Raw genomic sequence first — 21,619 nt, 5'->3', positions numbered from 1 at the left:
CTGTTGTCTCTGCACGTTTCCTCGACGGACACAATTCACGTGAACAACATCGCAGAAATCGTCTGGAACGTCGACGAATAGGCTGTATACCGTTCCCTCTCGCTTTCGAAACGTTTGGGCTAATGAACGTAGAGACGAATAACCGTTCCCTGAATGCCGACTTGGCACAAAGGCACAGGGCGCACACGCACACGTGGTGCGCGGTGACGTAAAAGAGCGGCATCGCGGGGTGAACGTCACCCGACCAGATGGCCTCTTCAGGAAGAGAACGTCGTGCCGATGTGCGCCTGGGTAGAGTCCGTTTACTCAACGCGTGTCTTTCTGCTTTTTGGTTCTCTTTGTGTGTCTGTCTGTTGTCCGCCGTTCGCTTTCGCCGTCGTTTCGCAACCATTAAACGCGATCGTGAGACAAACGGTCATTTCCCGAGCGTTGTCGCCTGGGCGTCCCGCCGGACCGACCGCGGGACGCTCCCATGGACCCGTCGTGGGTGTGGGTGTGTTGTTGTGCAGATGGTGGGTTTTTCTCTTTCACCGGACGGGCGGAAGTTTAATAGTTCCGGGCTAGGAGAACGAAGAAGAAAAAGAAATTATCGGAACTCTAGGAAACACCGTTGACACGTCTCGAAGCGGGGGAAGATGTTGCTTGACGACTAGAATTTACGCTTTGGGATTCCGATGACTTTTACTCTATCCAGAAAACGAGTCAGAAGTTTGACATAATGGCGCGCTCAGTTCTGGAAATAGAGAAGATTTGTCCACAGACACACGTGAAAGGGCGTATACTACGGAACATTGAAAGTTCTATAGCCGTTTTCACCTCAAGAAAAAAAGGAAGTTTTGCTCAATGTTCATACGCCGCGCGAAGTAGTTCTTAGAAGATTTGGCTGTCGGAGGCAGAAGCGGTGCTTTTGGTGTTTGAAGTGTGTACGTCTTGATAAGGTAACTTATATCTAATCTAAAATGCACCTACATATATCTCCATTCTCAGCATAAAGAGGGAAATTAGTGATGCTCCGCCAGAAGCCGTACTTTTTTTTTACTGCGGCTCTTGAGGTGAAAACGAGTCTAGTATAGGGGGCCCCTATGCTTTGGGGCCATGAAGCAGCCTGGTCGTCGCACTGCGCAGGCGCAGAAGCCATGTGCATGCTTTGTGCGACGCCTCAAGCTGCCCGGGGCACCCCAAGCGCTGAAGTTCCCTATTCTATCCCTTACAAAAAATTTATATCTGGCCAGATCTGAAGATTCCAGATATGGCCATATCAAAAATTGACCACATATAACCTATGGTATATCTGCCAGATATAGCCTCATAATGGCAGATATAGCCTGATACCCCTCGCCAGGTCTGGAAAGGCCAGATCCTGCTATGTAAGGAAATTCCAGATCTGGCCAGGCATTTCGAAAGGACACAAGCCTGAACTCGGCACTTTATATCTTTTTATTGTCTATAATTCTCCCAAGTGCCCCGGCCCGCACTCGAGGAGTTATGAAAACGGTGATCCTACAGCTCCCTAGTGATCGCTAGTTTTAACCAATTCCATAGTTACACAGCTTGGAGTGTAATTCGTAGTCACCCTGAACAAGCGTCCTATGGGGCTCAAGTACCTGTCATATCACTTCTAAATTTTCTCGTCAATGGCAGCGTTTATGATACTGTGCATTCTGTCCAACCTTCAACCAGGCTGAGCCGCCGAAATCTCTTACCATATCATCATTCTCGTGATTGTTGTTTTAGCAGGAATTACTTAAAAGCCGAGAAATCACAACAACCAAAACCGGGATTTAGCTGGGATTCAGCGAAGCTGTTCACGACATTTTCGCGTTTCTAACTTAATTTCAGCCTGTTTGAAGCTGTACGAGAATGATAATAATGTAAGAGATATGTCTGCAGCTCATCCAGGTTGAAGGTTGGACGGAATGCACAGTGCTGACATTGGCGGGACATTTTAAAAGTGGTATGGCAGGTACTTGGGTTCTGTACGGCACGTGCTCAAGGTGACTCCAAATTGCACTCAAATCTGTGTAACCATAGAATTGCTCGAAAGTTTTTATCAATAGACAGCGGATGAAACACCGTCCACATGATTCCTCGAGTACGGGCCGAGGCGTTTGGGGGATTTAGCAAATTGTCTATTCGGGCGTAATGTTAGCACTTTGAAATAACTAAGCTTTGTTGAAATCCTCGTGAAAACTAGCACAAATAATCTCAAACTTGAGCTTGTCAAAGCTAAAGTTGAGGATTATTTGTGCTAATATTTAGCTCGCGAACAATCAGTCATTCAGTGTTTGCTTACTGAGTTTTTAAATTTTTTTTTTAGTTTTTAATATTGAAAACCAGTCGCCAGATAAGTCTGTATATACGCCAGATAAATCTGTATATACGCCATATCAGGCTGTATATATGCCAGATAAGTCTGTATATACGCCAGATATATCAATATATACGCTATATCAGGCTGTATATACGCCAGATAAGTGTGTATATACGCCAAATAAGGCTGTATATAGGCCGTATATAATCATATAATGTTTGATATGGCCAGATATGGCCCGGATATAAGATTTCCATACGGGATAACTCGCCTAAGGACTTGTCTTCCCAATCATTCGGGAAATAAAATCACGTATTAAAATCGCACTGTCGCGTGATGCAACTATCTACCAAGTTAACAAGATGTAATACGACGGAAAGCAGGAGAGTCTATACACTGCTTGCACTTGACGTTTCGCACCATGCTGGCGGTCATTCGTTCTCGTTCTTGCCGAGTAAAACAAATTCGGTGGTGGGAAATGCATGCTGCAGATAGGTTCCCGCTCCTCGGAAAGGCTATATTACAATAGCGATCAAAGTTTTCGTCGGGCCAAGTCGGTGTCAACTGATACTTCAAAACCACAATGGAACAGTACGAATTTGTCCCATTACTGTCGTCATTACAAAGCCGAATAATTTTAGTTTACTTTCAGTTGATTCTTACGCCGAAATAACAGCTTCACTCTGACTACTGTAAAGCGTCGTTACGAGAAGTAATATAGGTACAACGCGCTTCAGAACAACGTGTGCCATGCACGACGGCCCACTGCACGCATACCTACCTACAAAGCGGAAGTATTCGAATCACTACAAACATGACATGTTCTCCTAACCGAGCTGAAAACAGGAAACGCGCTAGGTTTCTTTTTTTCTTTTAATGCGTCAAGCATATTGCACGGAATAGAAAGCGTTAGTGTGTCGTGCGCGCGCCAGCGCGCGGTCACACGGGTCGCGGTCCTCCAGGAAAACATGCACGTTTTTTTGTTTTCTTGTTTTACCACTGTTTTTTGCTCGGCGTTTCTAACTTCTGTAAACAGATGCGGTGCCTGCCAAACTCGATTTACATCTGGTTTCCGGAAAAAGAATTCTTTTGTGAACCCCGCCGGCTCGCGGAAAAATATCTCAAAACCTTTTTTTTCTTTTTCCTTTTTTTAAGTGGCAATCATGCGGGCGCGCGCAACCTGCAACCAAACGTGCGTCTAGGAATAGTACCTTGAACCGCTAAGGACCATTTCGTTACAATTACGAGAACTCCATTACTTCCGCCAATGGCGCACACCGGTGTCGTTCAAATGCTGCGCAGATGACATGCGCGTTGATCGAGTGCTGGGTTCTGGAAACTCATTCGCGACGCAAGCAAGGCGTGGTTCGAGTCCAGAAACGCGTCCGTTGGAGCGTGCGGAACGCTCGCCCAGTTGTGTATGCGTATCTGGTGCCGAAAAAAAAGCGTCTCTTTACTCGAGAATACCAGATGGCTCGTGGAAGTGAGCTTGGATGTTTTTTTGTGTTTCCTCTAATGTCGTGTTCCGACTCGAGCAAGCGGCTTGGATAAAACGAAAAAAGAAGGCGCTACAAAGGAAAGTGAATAACGAACACACCTGCTAGTTTTTCTTGGCAAATATATATTTCTCTATTCCTCTAAGAAGAAACGATAGTTGGTGTTTTTCCGCGTGCTGGGACTTACAAGGGGACTTTAGCGGAAGACTGAGCTCAAGGAGCGTTTCCAGCACAAAGCATACGTTAGTGCCGCGAAACGTAATCTGAAGCTCGTCCCTCGCAAAATCACTCGATTCATTTAGTGGTTCGCCAAGCTCCGAATTGATTGAAGATGATGACGCTTCACACGCTGTACGCGAAAGAAGACGTTCTTGCATTTAATGCCTCGCCGTTATAATTCTGTTGCTGACAGGATTAGAATGGCAAGGAGGTCCTTCAGTCGTCCCTCCTCCAGCGCGAGTTTTGTGCCTTTGGTAATGCTTCAGCGTCTCGTAAGGCTCGAGTGTACTCGCGCATTCAAAGCACTACGAAAGACAAGGCTCCCTACCGTTCTCAACCTATATCAAATTAAGCATTCCTGCCTTGATTAAAAAAAAAAAAGTGTGTGCATGCACTTGTGGTTATGGTAATGTTATCCTGTAACTACCGTGCTTGTTTTTGCGCGATAGACTCCCAACTTTCTCAGTCCCGTCAAAAAACAAACAAAAGTATTTTGGAATTTACGTAATTCATTATTTTTTTAGTGCATTTAAATTTTTTTTGAGAATATAATATCTGTAATTTTTCAAAGATAAAACAAGTCTGTCGTTGGAGTGCGTGCTAAGATACTTTCGACATTTCTCCTCTAAACAATTGGCGAACCATTGAAGAGTTCGCTGCGCCTGACCACACCGACAACAGGGACTTCACTTGCACAAGCCATTGACCCAAATCTATCTTTTGTACACTGCCACCGCCGGGACTAGGCTAATTGGGTTTTGTTCCTCAAAACCTTGTTTCTTCAGTTCGAGCCTCTTCGAAGTTGCCGTCATTGTTAAAGAACTGCGGTGGATGTACGCAGACGACGTCGTTATCGGACGTCCGAATTGTGCCCAACTAAACAGGCAGAGACGCTAGTGATACGGAATGTCATCAGCCTTCCTTGCCGCCGTCGTTTGTAACTAGCAGACAAATAAGGCTGCTGGACGCAGGGGGGCGCCGCGAACCCGTGCTCTAGTTTATCGTCACAAGACACCGTCCTTGTTTTGGCTCTCCCATTTCATTTCACGTGCGAGTGAACCGCGGTCGACACGAGGAAGCTTTTCAAGATAGCATTTACCAGCAAGAGTCGTAGAAACGAAGTGGAGACAGTGGCCCTGCCTCGCTTCTTAGCAACCCGCTTCGTCGAGGAGTTATAGGAAACGCGGTCGAGTTTCGGCCGTTCGGTCATTTCTCAAATAGGAATGGGGTTAACGAGAAGAGACAACTGCAAATGCGACAGATGAAATATCGCGGTTTCTTTGGCATTCAGGGGCTCAAAAACAAACCAAGACGGACACAAGAAGAACAACTACGTACGAATCGACGATTCAAATTAAGAGGAGTAGCTTGCTCTGTTTTTGTTAATAAGGTTTAATCGAACGAGGAAGATTTAAATTTGGGCTAACACGCATACGAACGATTCTGAGTGATTCGTATGCATGTTCGCTTGGGACTCGTATCCACGATCTTTGAGACTTGCCAAGTCTTGAAGATCCGGTTGACAGACTTTTGTATCCCGTTGGGTGGCTGATAAAACCAGTATTTTTGTTTGTAAGCGCAATCTTCAGTTCCTTACGCCGATAAGAAATCCAGTTGATGTTGCTTAGAAAGTTATAACATCGAAGTTAAAATGCGTGCTGTATCTGTTTGCGGATAAATATTGCAGTTTACAAACAGACTGCAATATGACACTTTACGAAGAGACCGCAAACTGTGACTTGCCTGAAGGTAAGATTGCTGACAATCCCCAATAAAACGAATTCTGTTTCTTAATCTTTGCAATTATTATAATGACAAAGTCAATAGCTACCAGACTTCGCGAGCATTCGACGGAGTGCTTAACTTTCTGACAAAAAGGTCACCAAATTTTTCCGTCCTCAGAAGGCAGTGATCATTAGACGACTACATTTTAGAGCGTTATCGTTGATGCGATTAACTACAAGGGAAAAAGGCGCTAGCGAGCGCTCTTCGAGGGTGAGCTCTCACGCATAGTATTAAAGCCTGTTTAATTATCAAGTTTGCATTAACTCACTAGACTGCTCAGAATTTACTAAATATCCATACGTTGTTTCACCGAGAGGTTCAGAGCGCTGCCGGAACTACGAGCTTATGGGGTCAAAGTTCGCCAAAAGTGCAACATCCTAGCTTTCTTCATCTTGATGTGCGTCTGCTATAATCGGCTAAGCTAATCAAACCCACTGAATGCACCTCGTTCTTTTAGTGTGTATGTGTGTGTTTTAGCCTTTGACTGCGCTGATGCACGCTTATGGTGAAACAAAGTATAGGTCCGGAAGCGCTTAGACGATTAGATCATCACATTCAGCTTAATTTCCCCATGAAATACTTTCACAGGGATGTCTAAGAACAGGAAAAAGGAATAAGAAAAAGAAAAAGGGGCGATAGTCACTGACAGCCCAAGAAATTCGCAGGGTGTACACTCTAAAAAAAGGCTGTGCGTCTATTTTTGCCACAACACTCAGAGAGCCAATCAGCGTAACTTACGGAGGCGGCTCAGCGAATGACGATGCCGAAACATATGTTTAGACCAAAAAACGCAGTCTGAGTTGTGACATTAAGCGATGCGAAACGTCACGCTTGCATTGCTTAATGTCACAACTCAGTCAGCGTTTTTTGGTCTAAACATATGTTTCGGCATCCTCATTCGCTGAGCTGCCTCCGTAAGTTGCGCTGATTGGTTCTCAGAGTGTTCTGCGGGAAAGTAGACGCACAGACTTTTTTTAGAGTGCAATTTATTACAATCACGCGTCCTGGTTCGTGATTGGTTCCTTGTCGTTCTTATCTGCTAGCACTGCAATCTGATTGGCTTCGGAACCATATAAAGAGATGACCTAGACCCAGCACGCCCTGCGGTTCTTACAGGCTGTCACTATCGGCACTTTGGTTCTCGATAAAGACCGGTTTCCCTCTGAGTTCGAACGTAGGCACGACCTTAAGATTCTTCACTATGAGCAGAGTAGCGAAAGACCGCGATGACGCACCAGGTGATCGTTGTCCCGGGTGTGCCTCGGCGCGCAGATGACGTCGGTGGTGACTGAGCGGAGACCGTCCTCGCCTTCCTTGTCCAGCTTCTGCCTGAGCACCAGGTCCTTGGTGCCCGGCAGGATGGACAGCGGTGCTTTCTCCGGATCCGCCATCCGAAGCTCAATGTCGCCGTACGTTTCGCTCGCGTTGCCGGCCACCTGGAGGGTGCCTATGATGCTCTCTGCAAAAAAAAAAAAAAAAAAGAAGAAAAAATTACGAAGCGTTAGCCGAAAGTTGTATGAATCGGGTGAAAAAAAAAAAAAAAAAAGTTGCAGGAATTGACGATTGTAAAATTCATCGAACTATTTTATTGAACTCGATACTAGGAATGTTGTTTACTATATTATCAGAATTTTAGTTTAGACAGGGCTCCTGTGGCGAAATTTTGATTCAATGCGTGTGAAGGTGCATGGCGCGCGCTACAGACGCGGGAATGGCGAGCATTGATCGTGGCTTTCGGCCCCTTTTCGGCGAGAAGGATACGTGGAGCTTGCGGAGGGCACTTTGACAATTTGGGATATATCTTCAATGTTTTGGAACTTGGCTGCCTTGCAGAGCTCTCTTTTTTTCCCATCTAGACATTCCTAGAGTCTGAGCCTTTTGGATTGATACAAATATACGCGAGTCTTTTGCATGTCTGCACTCTGGATGCAACTGACCTCAATCTTGAAGGCCATGTAATTTGTTATAAAATTTAATGATAAAAACATTACTTTGTTTTTGTATATTGCAGCCGGTAAGATCACTGCGTAAACTGCGAAGAGTGAAAACAAGCAGACTTGCAATGAAATCCATTTGACGCAGGAGGCAAAGAATTTGCAGCTAAGCATTGCTTTTTAAATACTTATATTTTTGTTGCACCAGTTATACACATTGTTATGATCACCCGTGTGACGTTCAGTGCTCGCCAATCTTTTGAGATGTTCTATTAAATCCTTAAACCACTCACCCTACCTCCTCGTACGCTGTCGGTCATTCTCTGGGCAAAATACCATTTTGTGTTAATACTTGTAAGGTTCCTGGGTGAACCTTACTTTAAAGTGAAATGATTTTTCTAGTTAAGAAGCTTCGTTTGTATACTGAATAATGTATTTTATTGTCAATTATAAGCCCGTACCGGCTGTATTGTCAACATGAGATTCTTGAACACTTTTCCCAACCCAACATCCCTTACAAAAATATTAAAGGAGTTTCAAGTGAAAGTGTAAAGGATTCACTCAATATACCGTTGAGTCTCAATTGAAACACAATAGTTTTTTTTTGAGTCCTATTGAACCTTTACAGGAGGTTCAATAGGTTTTTTGCAACTGTGTTTCAATAGAATCGTTTGGAACCACGCTCAAATAAAAGATCCTGCAACGTGTGGGGAATTTTTATCTTATAATGCCTTAAAGCATTAAACATGGAGGAAACGAAGCACATTAGGGAAACGAACACAAACATTATAAAGCAATCACAACACACTACTCCACCGCCTTATATACCCTACATAGGAAAGGTATTCATGTGGCCGGTGCCCACTTCAGCATTTATTAAGATTTCCAGTATGCTATCTCGTTCTCGGAAGTCTGATAATTGATAAACAGTGTTTCAACGTCATTAGGCCCTATCCCTTAGTAAAAGAAAAAAAAAAAAAGAAAAACACATTGGTACAAGGAATGATCGTTCGGTGCAGTCGCTAAATCCACACTCGTTTGCATATCTAATGAGTAAATTTAAATGAATCGATACTGAGTTCTAAATGAGCAAACTCAATTCCATTCTTAATGAGTAAATTCTTAAGAATATATATTGAGTTCATGAACGTCAACGCCATATTGAGTTTTAATGGCCAAAATCAATTGCATTCCTAATGAGTAAATTCAATAGAATCGATATTAAGTTTCTTATGACCAAACTCAATTGCATTCCTAATGAGCAAATTCAATAGAATCGATATTGAGTTTATTATGACCAAACTCAATTGCATTCCTAATGAGTAAATTCAAAAGAATATATATAGAGTTCAGATTGACCAAACTTAATTGCATTCTCAATGAGCAAAATCAATTGAATTGATATTGAGTTTATTATGACCAAACTCAATTGCATTCCTAATGAGTAAATTCAAAAGAATATACATAGAGTTCTGAATGACCAAACTCAATTGCATTCCTAACGAGTAAATTCAATAGAATCGATAGTGAGTTTCTTATGTCAAACTCATTAGGCGTTGAATTTATATTGAGTTTCATTTGACTCTGTAGGCATACATTAAAAACTCGAGGGAAACTCATTGATCATTTTTGTAAGGGACGTTTAAAGTGTTGGCTTTACGAGCCTTTCGTTGATCCTTAGTCGAACGAATTTTATTCATTTGTAGATACTGCCTGGGCGAGAGGCAAGTTGGAACATGGGAACGAATGGTTTATGCTTTCAACCGAAATCCAGGCTCCCGAATGAAATCTGGAGTTTGCTACGACACGCGACGTTGCGTCGAAATGGAAATGAAACGGAGCGGGCCAATCTTACACACGTGGCAGTCAACGAATCAGCTGCGCTCTGAATGACAGATATGTGTCACGATTCCTGCTGTTGCCCAACGCCATTTGGCCGAGTTCCGGGTCCTCTTCGATCCTCGTCCGCTTTCGCAGCCTCGCTAAAGGCCGAAGAAGTTGTCTAAAGTGTAAACGGGGCTGCGGCTGCAACGAATCAAAAAGTGGGGTCGCGGGGGGCTGCACCAGCGGACCTCGCGGTAACCTCCTTGCATTTGCGTCTCGAACTGTCCGCGGAGATGCACACGAGCGGTTCGGACGTCGACCCCATGGGCTTCAGAGGTACGCTTATCGTTGCCACGCCTGGGCGCACGAAGAATTTGTTAACGTCACATCACGGAGGAATCTAAGTTTATCCTGTCTAAAACTAGAGCAATAAAGGTGTGCACAGTTACGCTTTCCTCCTTTCTTTTTGTTTTTTTACCTCCGAATGAGTACTTACGAGTGCAGTTTCCTTTGCACATTTAAAACGTTCTTATGTTTGTATTATTTAACAAAAAAAAAAAAAAAACACAAAAAACGGACGATTAAACTTTATCAGGTTTGATCAGAGACGCTGGTAGGTTTGCCGATGACAAGCGTCTGGTTAGTTTAAAAGGGAAAAGGGGAAAATCCCACACTCTGAGAAATCAGGCGTGTCTAGCTTTCTGCAGTGCGGTTGGGAGGGTCTATCGCTGTAATCAACGGAAATGACGACCTTGACAGTATGTTTCGACGTAAAAAAGTAATCTGCGCTGTGGCAGTAAAAACGATGGAACAACGCTACGCGTTCTGTCAGGGCGCACACTGCCTCTTTAGGCCTGAACTCGGATGTGAAAAAACTGCTTCGAATTGAATAGTACAGCGCAGGCTTGTACGGTAATCGATGCAGGTAATCAAATTACTTGTAATTCACTACTTTTTGCAGAACTTGTGGGACCATTTTATTACCTCCATTAGGGAGTAACCCCGAGAGTAAATTGATTAATTTTGGAAGTATTAAATGTACTCCTAACCATTGCCAGTTTTCCCCTCCCCTTTCTAATGGCGCCCTTTGTTTATACGAGTTACCTACTAAGGAATCCTCAAACAAAGCCTCCGAGAGGAGGGTGGTTATCTAAAGTGGTGAATTACGAATATAGTTTGCTTATATAATTCGGGGATTTCAGTCTAATAACTTTTTTTTTCGAGTAACGTGTAGTTCCATAGCCTCCTCTATACTGACAAACCCTGGCAGATTGCCATGAGACGCGGCCGCCGAAATTGAAAAGGTAGAGCGCCAGACAACGGATGAGAGGAGAGCCCCGTGACGGGCGTCCCGCTGCGGCGAGACGCCGACGCATACTTCTCCCGAGCGATGGAATGTCCGCTCGTGCTCCTCGCGTTCCTCGCGCTACCGTTTCTTTTCTCGTCGGGTTTGAAAACTATGTTTGGGTCCTCGCCGCTGCAAAAGCTGTGCGCTGACGACCAGGTTCCCCGAGAAATGCTCTCTGCTACCAGATCCTCGCGCTCCAAATCTGCGACCGGGCACTCTATGGCTCCGCCATCGAACTGCCAGGCTTTTTGAGTATAGAGGAGGCTATGGTACAAGACTGGCATGCAGAGCGTCCTTCGACACTAGAAACAGAGCTCGCATATCGTGGGTTTTGATTGCACTGTGAAGGCTATGAATGACGCAGTGCTATTCGATTCGAACCATCATTCGCACACCCCTCGTCTCAACACACTTTCAGCTTCCTTATCTGCCGAACTCCCGTCGTAGATTGATTGCATCAATGGGCACTTCCAAGTGCTTTGAGGGCGCATCGGCGTTTTAGAGCGTGTAGTTCGAGGTATTTTTGTATTTGTTATTGTTTCAGAAAATATTCGTATGGGTATATTTTAGCGTCAACTATTGGTGTGCCTTGCGAGTAAGTGAACTTGTTCGCGCTCCAGCTTCGTGGACTTACCGACTGGGAATGCTTCATTGACGGTGAACGTTTCGGAGGAACCCCCGTGCGTCAGGTAGCACAGGTTATCTGCAAGAGAAGAAAACAAACACGAATGAGGATATAGAAATGCCGTTCTTTTCATCTCCCAGACAATGCGGGACAATGATTCAAGAGAAAAAAGAAATACTGTTAACGTCTTGTTCAGCAACAACACTACGTGTCAAAACATTAGTATGGATATACCCTAATCTCCGAATCGAACTGAAATCTCGATTGTGTCGGTCTAGCTTGTGCTCATTTCTGGTGCACACATTTTTTTTTTGTAACGGTCTTTTCGGCTCAATTTGTTTCATGAATAAAACTCGTTTTAATTCTTTCAGACAGCGGTTCGCCTCAAAACAAATTCATTGACAAAAAGATACATTTTTTTTTTTCAAATTACGTAAGCGGTGATATCATCGATTGCCCGCGGTCCCTCGGACAAGCCAGGGCGAACTAGGCCACTACCACTTAGAAGACAAGGCCTGGGTGCTCCTCCCCAAACGTCATCACTTGTGGATCCCGGCAGTGCCGCCTACAGCTTGCGTCAGTACAGCGGGGATCCACCAACAAAGACCTCATGCTGTGGCCTTGTCGTCTAGGTGGTATTGACTGGGCTAAGCGCTTCTCAGAACGACAGCTGCGGGGAACGCAAACATTTTTTTAAACGGTACTCGGTGACTACGCACCTTCTTACGAATGCCGTGTTCCCATTGGACGATGGGCAGATTCGCGGGGGCCCTTGAGTTATCTGTGTCGTCTCGCAGAACGACACGCTAGGGCGAGCGTTGATCGAGATTTTTTTTTTTTATCGAGAGTTGGAACTGATTATCTGATGGTCCAAATGCTAGTGAGGCCGGGACGGTCGACGAAGAAGGGTGTGTCGTAATCACACTTGCATACTTGTCGCGACTGCAGTCCGTGGTGCAGGAGAGAGAGGGAGGTGTGATCGATGGCGCGTGATAAGTGTGACGCGGCGACCAATTAGTGTCACCGCGTTAGCTCTCCTCATATAATGAGAAAGAAAAAAAAAATGAAGGCTCAACGAATGCTACATCACCGGCTCAAGGTTTTATTTATTTATGTATTCGTGTTAGCTCTCTCTCTAAAGTGTTGCTAGAGTTACACAAATGTCCAAGCCAGATGGGAGTGGCGAATTTGTGAACATCGCAAGCCTTCTGACCCTGTCCTGGTAGCTGTGTACCCTCTCGACCAAGCCGCTTATTAAAGCTCGATTAATATTAAAAAATTCAGACCCGCCGTCACACCCTTTTTCCGGGGTGAAGTATTTTCGTATGGAACGATTCCTGCGCAACCCCAGAGATTTACGGAGTATTTTTTTTTATTATAGATTTCGGCATGAAACTTGGGACGAGATAAGCAGTGCCGGTTTCTACTAATGACAGCTTTGGTTCGTGTTGCGAAAAATATTCTGTATGAATCTCTGTGGCTTGCCAGAACACAATGCTGATCTGCCACGAGCCATTTATTAGAGAGAGACTTTGAATTTGAAACTAAGGTGCGTGATCAGAAGAAACGTACACATATATTTTTCTAACACGCCACTCAAGACCAACCTCATCTTTTCAGGGTACACTTCTGCGTCTTCTATTTGGAAACATCGACACTAAGTCCTAACTGCCAGCTGCATGCCAAGAAGACATTAAAATATTTCACGCAACCATTTATAGACCTGTGGCGGTGTTCCACGGCATGGCACGTTGATATTTATGAGGGCTTGCACAAGTGACGCCCCTATATAGTCGCAGTTTAAGAAACGGAGGGTACTGAACCTTGTATTGCTAATTATTGCCCTGCAGCCAATGGAATTGTGGCGTTAGCCGATAAGTACGTGGAAGAACCAATCAGCGAGAAGCGTAAACATAAATTGGCCGCGCCCTGCGTTGGGGAAATATAAACGGTTGCAGCGCTTAGTAAAAAGTACAGCGAACACCACCGTCCACCGACGCTCGCTATGCGGAGAGCAAATCGTCTGCTTCTTGCGCATGAGTTGCGGTGACGTCAGAACGACGCCGAGCTCTGATTGGCTTCTTTTGAAAGGATAGTGGGTAGACTTCAACGCTAGATGCCTTGAAGTCTACCCCCTATTTGTTTTTTAATCAGCCAATAAGAGCTCGGCGTTCTGACATCATCGCACTATGCAGGAACCAGACGAACTTTCACTCCGCATTAGTGGCTTGCACTGACGTCCCGTCAGTTTCCATCTGGGCGGCTTTGCTGATTGAGCGGCGCTTATCATTGGACACATCCACTTTGCAGCACCGAATTAACTTATTCTGCAAGAATAAGTAGACACGACCCCCGGCATGTTGCATAACGTCACGTGCATTTCCCGTATACGTGCTTCCGCGAGCCAGAGGGGCACCCAACGCGCATACCCGCCGTGATGATCTGATTCTGTCGGTCTTCCATCTCCGTTAACGGTCCGTTTTGCTCTCCGGCGCAGTCAGGGAGGAGCCCGCCCGAACAACCGGCTCCGGAAGGGCTAGCCCTCTAGTCCAACGATGTCGGTCACTGAGACATCGAACGGTTTGCATCGAAGGGTGCACGCACACTGAACCCGGAAGCGCCTCACCGGACCCTGCAGCCGGCACGGTTAGCGGGGCGGCTGCCGCTGGCTGTGGCCGGCTGCCTGTAGGGGATCCTACGGTCCCCTACCGCAGAATCATCGTCCTAGGCGGCTGTGGCCTTGCCGGCGGCTTGCTCCGGGTCCCGGAGCTCATTCCGTACGCAGCACGACGAGCACGTCCTCGACTACACACCGCGTGCTCTCCTTCTCGACTTCTCTCCGAGTCCGCCATCTGCCGCCGCTCCTGGCTGGATTGCTTTCGCCCGGGAGATCACGTCCGAGGCTGAGGAGCCCATGGGAATGGGGGGGATGGAAGGCTCATGACCGAAGACTCCTCCGGGCTGTTCTGCGGGCGTCGCATTCCCAGAAGTAACGAGGTGGCGCCCGTTGGCTTTGTTCTCGATTCGTCCGGGCGCCCCGTGCTCGTTTGTTAACGGTCGTGATTAGGTGGTGGCGGTGCTTCTGTTGTTTGCCGCCGCTGCCGCCATGCCTCCTAGTTGTTAGTAAGCTTGGCGTTCGGGTAGGGGTGGATTGAGAGGGCTTCTTCGTGAGTGTATTAACTCGTGTGGCCGGAGTGTGCCTGTGGTTCAGTGGTCTCGGGCGTGCCTGCGTCGAGGCGTGCGTGAGAGGGGGAGGACACTGTTTAAAATAGAAGCTCGTTTGATACACTTGTCCCCGAACAGGGAATTGGAGCGATCGGTAGACGGGCTGTGTATGATCGTGCGCCCTTGAACAATTGGGTGTCGAACTTGGAAAGGATGCATTTAATTCGTCCTCATTCCCAAACCTCAACAACGAAACCACTCTAAAGTTATTCGCGAGGAGGAAAAATGTAGAAGAAACAACAGGTATTGTTTTTCTCCTATATTGTTCGTCACAAAATATTTGACGTACGTAACTGGTTAGCCTTAACAGCTTCGAGTGCGACTTTGTCGCCCCATAAGCGACTTAATATAAAACTTAAACGGCTTACATAAAAGTCGCCTAGGATTTTTTTTTTTTTTTTTGCCCTAGAAAACGTGAAACAAAACTGTCAGATTTGTTAAAGATCTCCCATTCTTTACAAAGGGGAGTAGTGAATTGCGCACAGCATTGTCTCTTTTCTATAATGAAGGCGGGCTACTTCAAGACGAATGTGGGAATGTGAGGTGAAGTATAATTCCACCTTTCAAGGGGCCCTGGGCGAGAAAGCGAGTTATGTAAAACCTTCTTTAGCATACGACATAATTGCTCCTCGTGACCGAACTATAGTGCTGCTTTTTGTCAGGGAAACAAGAGTTACAAATAATACAAAATTCAAAATATTGATGCAGAATTTATACTTCAGGCGATCGTGTGTACGGTGCGAAGGCCGTGATCCCAACGATGGCAGTTCCACGCTTTGTGCGATTGTCACGTACTCTGACGATAACAATTCGAACTCTTTGCGCTGTTCTTCACGAGGACGGAGCTCCAACATTTTCCTTTGTTTGGAGTGCCGTCGCCTCCGCTTGGCAGTTTCAGAGAATTGACTTCCGCCTTTAAACGCTGGCTGCATGCAGACATCGCACTACTCTTATCTGTCGCGCTTGGGTGCTCAGCAGGTCACACGGCTTGAGCACAGGATATCGGTCTGTCAAAGTACTAAAGATAATACAAACAAAGCAATCCTCTTTCACATCCAGATTCCCTCCTTCCCGTGATTGCCTTAATCGGGGCTGCGATTAAGATCTTGGGGAAGCAAAGTGAACAAATAACAAAACTGAGATCCTCATTATAGATATAATTAGAAACACACGCTTCAGGTAAACTAAAGACCCTTTAAATGAGGTAATCGCACAACAAATTTACAGCGTGAAAATGCTATGTAGTCGCGAACAACTCAAGTATGGAGGGACGGGGCGAATCTCGAGCATTGTGAGAACCGTGTGAATCTGCTTCGATGTGTATTCCCTTTGTGATGTTTGAGTTGATGTAGATACTTCAGACACTGATAAAACAGGAAGCAGGTTGCGCATTGACTTCCATTCCATATATTTTTGTTGGGGCTTACGCGTAATTGTATACCGCTTGCTAATGAACGCACGCTCGTATTAAAATAAATAAGTCGAATTCAGATTCGGCGAATAGAGAAGCCGTTTTCGCGGTCGGTGAGCAAGTCTGGCAGATTAATTTGCATTGCAATCGATGGCGTTCCTTGCACCTGTCGCACGGTTATTTCTTTCGCATTAGTTATGGCCGCTCTTTATCGCCGCAATGCTTATCCGTATGTATCTTCTCCGAGAAACGATGTATACACGCAAGGATAAGCTGCGGTATGCTATTATAAATTATCCCCGAAAGCCTGATTCGAAAACGCGCTGTTACAACGCGCACGACGGGGAGAACAAACAAAAACAGCCGTGCCTTTTAGCATTCTTCCAAGGTCCATGCACGGGGTCATGACCGCGACGACGCTTTAGCAACGCACCGGCATCTCTCGCTCAAAGACAATCCTGCCGACGCCCGGAGCGCCGAACTTGTTCTCTTGCCGCGAGCAACAAAGCAAATAACACATATACACACCGCCGTAAGCGATGGAACCCGCTAAAATAAAAATAACCAAATAAAATATAAATAAAAATGTTATCCGCGCACGCAAAGATCATTGGACCGACGGCGAGCTGACTTCCTTCCACCTGTGTCTACACCACCTAGAAGACAAGGACTGCGCCTTGCCCCACTCCCCCCCCCCCCCCCTCACACACACACACACAAAAAATATATATCTAAAAACCGCGTTATTAGTGCTAGAGTTCCTGTATAAAGGGATGGATGGATGGATAGATGGATCATTGGTGGCTGTTTCCCTTTGAATCGGGCGGTAAGTTGCGCCACCTGGCCAAGTGTAACCGCGCTGCGCCACCTAGTTTGCGTCAGCGAGCATCGCCGCTAGCGCATCTTGCAGCGTCTTACAATGAGCGCGACGTTAACTTGCGGCGGCGCCAAGGCGGCCGCGTCTGCCACTTTGCGGCGTCTCTCTCGCCGAGCTTTAGCGTGTCCACCGCTTGGGGCCGGTTGGGGGATCCACAAACGATGACGTCATGCGCAGGCCTTTCCTTCTAGGTGGTGTTAGTCTACACACCATAGCTTCCAGGAGGAGAGAGAAAGAGAGAGATCTCCGCTATGGGCGTCTTCTGCGCCGCTAGAGCGTTTCTGTGTCGGTGCTTCGGTCGATGTGCTACGTATGCTTGCACAGGCCCGTTTGTTCGCTTTGTTTTTCATCTCGTTTTAGATCTGGCGGACGGATGGACCGTGTTTTCTGCTAACTGAGCCGAGACCACACGCAGTGTTGAGCGGCGACAGCGGGACGAGCCAATCAGAACACAGCGACGAGTGTAGAGGCTTCGTGGTGGTCGCCACTCTTCCCATCTTCTTATACGAGCTTTGTCTTAATATTGGCTTCGTTATATTGCTGGTAAAATAATATACTAAAAATACAAAAAAAAAAAAAGAAGAAGAAAAAGGACGGAAGTCTCGTTATTTTGGTCTCTGTGTGCGCTGACGGCGAGAGTTAATGAATTATTTCCGTCAGATTGATCGGTGCCCTACATAACGTGCGCTCAGCTGCCGAGCCTTTAGGCACTTCGTTGGTCTGGCTTTAGATTCAGCGTGCACTTCATCGAGGATGCAGGGATTCAGTCGAAGGTAGATTGTTCCTCTGGTGGAAGGATGTGTTCTCAATCACCGTGTTGGTGGAGAAAAAAAAGAGCTGATGCCAGCAAAGTACATATTGTTTCTTTTTTTTCTTTTTAACAACCTATTGGGAACATTTTTCTTGATTAAAAAAATATTAAGAATAAATTCGAATGCTTATGATACACTTTTAGCTGGGCGATAGGAATTCCGGAGTGCCCTTCCGGAGTCATCAAGTACAGAGTATGCCGTTTCAGCATCATGAAAAGACGACTCCACTTGTAATCGAGTATACATAAAAATAAACTTTGTATGGGGGCCTCACATTGTCAATCGATATTTCACTCAGAGAATTTGCTGTAGAAGTGTTGTGTTGCATATAACGATGAAAGGGTGATATAGGCAAGATACTTAGCTGCTTTGTCAGGGCCAAACGTAGGGTAATCTGAGGCTTTCCAAAGATCTATTTAAAGCTCTTCCTATAGCACCTTCTGACATTTTCGTTGACGGTTGCAATATTTCGAGTTCGCCGGGAGTCTTTTCGCCTAGGGTTCGTCACGGTGGAACTTTTATTTCCGCGGTGGGTGGCCGTGACTACTATAGTGAACGTGGCCATTGCTTGTGTTATGACAGCTAGTCTTAGAAGGTCTCGGTAAGCAGGAATCTTCTGGAACCTAGAGAACTCCAGCAGACGTTTCTCTGAGGAACTTAGCCTCTTCAGGGCGAAGGCTCCTAGCCCCGCAGAGTTTCAGTTAATGCTCACTGAAACCCTTTCTTATTATTCCGATAACCGATTGCATTCGGTCTTCCGACAAAACAAATGGCAGTAAAGCTAACAAGGTTCATAATGGTATACCAGGGGCGGCCCTCCCTTTTCTCCGGGATGTAGTTTGGCATGAATTGTAGATCGAAGTCTGCAGCAGGACCGATACGCCCAGCGTGTCCTCGATGGCTTAAAAGGCCGGACAACTTGCATCCGTACAAGAGCGATGTCAATCGAAGTATCCGCGTCGGGCGCCGTCCCTCATTAAGGGACATTACGGGCGCAGTTACGACGCCCGCGCTCTGTGCATGCCAGCGTGCACACAGGCGGCTGCTCCGAGTATCGCGCAGGCGGATCGCGAAACTAGACTTTGAGGCCACGGACCCGGCCTGTGCGAGCCGACGTCCGGGCGAGATTTAATTTCTCTGGTCTCCAAGGACAGCGCGCTGAGAACTGGTCACCGGTGCCAAAGCACTAAGTCAGCCGCACCCTTAAAGGAGACATGAGCGTGCCTCGTTCTACATACCGGAAGATGGATGTGGCCATCAACTGCTGCTGGACTGCTTCCGATTTTTTTTTTCATTGACCGTTCTTGTCGATGGTGCATAATTTTGCCTGGAGAATTTCGCGTGCGACTGAAAATGATGCCGTTTAATGACGCCACGCTTGTCATGTAACGAAGGACCATTACTATAGTATACGAACGGCAGTTTCCGGTTAGGGACATATTTATTGAAGGAGAACCGATTGAGATATTTGTTCGTCAAGGGGGGGCGCATTTAGTTTAACTTTAGCGCTTGTTTTCATTTTGGTGTTTTGATGCATGGGGAGACGGAGACCACGTCAGAAATGTACATATGGTGATGAATGTATGCTGATTCTATGATGACCTCTTGACCAATAAGTAAGCAATAATTAAAGCTTATGATGAGGAAGATGACGTACTCTATATGGATAACAAGCCTGTTCGGACGGTTCATATCCCAATTGTCAAGTGCGCCGAAAATATTAAGGCTTAGCAACGCGCGAAGCACTGGGCACTTCCGGTGGGCTATCATCGTGTTTGAGGGGTCCGCGAAACCGAGTCAGCCGACGAAATGAGTTAACTCTCACCTAAATTAATATCTCAGGAACCCAACCCTCCCCGTTCGAACTCCTAAAACCTCCCCGTCATCTGAAACCTTCGTCTGCAGCCGCGCACACACAGCCTTTGGAACCGGCTTTGAGAGCGCGTGTTGCAACCAGCCCTTCTCCGCCTTGCAAATGGGTGGCCGTGGCGTATACTAATTCCCCGCCGCTATTTTCCATTTCGCCACGATGAACAATTAGTCACGGCGTCCGTCGGCCGGCCGCGAGCGGCTGCCCCAACGCGTGAGAGAGGAATGGCCGAACCTTGCCGAAACCCCGTGCACGCGGTTTCGCACAATCCCACGCGGTTTTCCAGGAGACTAAACGCGCCCCGCATCGTATGCGCACGTCGTTTCGCGCTGGTCCTTGGAACAGGAGGTGCGGTTCGATCCACGAGGGCTTCCGCAATTTCCTCCTAGCGGGGGGGCGTCGCCGCCGGTGCCTCGCGGGTAATTTGTACCATGGACTCATCGGACAAAGCGCCGAGCACCGCCCGGCATCGGCATCTTTCTGGTCCGAGCGCCGCCGCTCTCGCTCGCTATACGAGTTTTGCCTTGGACTTATTTAATAAGCTCGCTGCACCGCGCGTGTACTGCGCATCCTGCTGCTTGGGGGAGCCAACTGACCCGCCTGTTTCCTGGAATGGAGGGTACGCGATGTGTATTATGGTCTATGGGTTTGCTAACCCGGCTTTGTATGGGGTGGGAGTGGAATGGTTTGCGTGGTTCCTCCAACCGCCTCGGGCTATTTGCGCTTCCCACGGCGCATGCTGATGTAGCAACGGTGATTAGAGGCTAGTCATTGCTTTGTTTTCTGCATAACAGGAGCGATTAGATTAGAAATGGCCGGGCCTGGTTGGGTTAGCTTCGATGTCGGCGTTCGTTGCAAGGGGACAGGCAAGGCCGACTACGAATTGTTTTCCTACACGAGTCGAGGTGTAGTTTCGCATATATATTTTTCTGTGTTCCGTAATACTAGAAAGATGAAATAATAGCAGTTTTTCCAGGTTAATGTACTACTCATTTCTTTTAACGGGACTTTGAAGTGAAGTTGGCATTAACGAATGCTTTTGTTGTTGCTTCGCAGGAAGAACACGGCAAAAACGATTGAATGGGTCATTTGTTACACTGCATCATACATCACAAGTCAACCTTCTTTCAACAAGTGCTCCGTTTCTCGCTTAAACGCTTGAAGGTAAGCGCGTGCTTGTTTTCGCGCATCGTGCAGCAAAATGCACCCTAACGATTTCCGCCATCTTTTAGAGTGAGTGTTACATATAGGTGCCTGGAGTCACCTTCAGAAGGGTGCAGTTGTATTTTCAACGCAGCAAATACGGCGAAGCCAAACTATCGTCTGTTTAATTTATTCCGCGCTCCGCCCCGAAGGCTTGCACCCGTGCGTCGGGCAGCGCGAGCATCAGGGACGTCCGCGCTCACTGGCACAGTTTTCTCGAAGGGTGAACGCGTTTTTAATCGTTCAACTTAGACGAAGAAAAATTTGCCGCAAGGCGTAGTTGACTACGTACCCCAGCAACACAAACCCAGAAGCTCGCGCTTACCAAAATAAAACAACAACGGCAACAAAACTAGACCTCACACCTTTTCTGGGTGCAGGCGGAGCCTGCAGTATAGACTTACCAACAACAAACAAAGTTGGCTGCTGGGTGTATCATAAACACTACATATTTTTTTTTTTTTTTTAGGGAGCGATTACGGTAAAGACTAATGGTGATAATAACGCTGGGTAGTTCCTGGTGCGGGCTTATAAACCGACCGGTTCGATAAACATTGGCGGCGGCGCGCATAAGGCCGAGGGAATCACCGTTCGGCGCTACGCCGAGGACAGGTCCGATGGCCTTTGCAGATATATAGATATTCGACGGTCCGGTGGGGTTGCTCTTGTTTTCACGGGG

The 21,619-nt window shown here is 46.6% G+C and overlaps 1 protein-coding gene across 1 annotated transcript in view; it reads right to left on the bottom strand.

The window, feature by feature from the left end:
* Positions 1-21,619, bottom strand: part of LOC8027343 (protocadherin-16) — a 223,240-nt gene that overhangs the window by 42,843 nt on the left and 158,778 nt on the right. The window contains exons 3-4 of the mRNA XM_029968511.4: positions 11,552-11,620; positions 7,047-7,270 (exon numbers count right to left, since the gene is read on the bottom strand). Coding sequence (XP_029824371.1) covers positions 7,047-7,270; positions 11,552-11,620 — 293 coding nt within the window. The remainder of the gene's footprint in view (positions 1-7,046; positions 7,271-11,551; positions 11,621-21,619) is intronic.

This window comes from Ixodes scapularis, unplaced genomic scaffold (assembly GCF_016920785.2).
Source record: "Ixodes scapularis isolate PalLabHiFi unplaced genomic scaffold, ASM1692078v2 PGA_scaffold5__190_contigs__length_132052651, whole genome shotgun sequence".
In the NCBI taxonomy this organism is placed as follows: Eukaryota; Metazoa; Arthropoda; class Arachnida; order Ixodida; family Ixodidae; genus Ixodes; species Ixodes scapularis.
The sequence above is the reverse complement of the archived record's forward strand: the minus strand, read 5'-3'. Positions and strand labels throughout refer to the sequence as shown.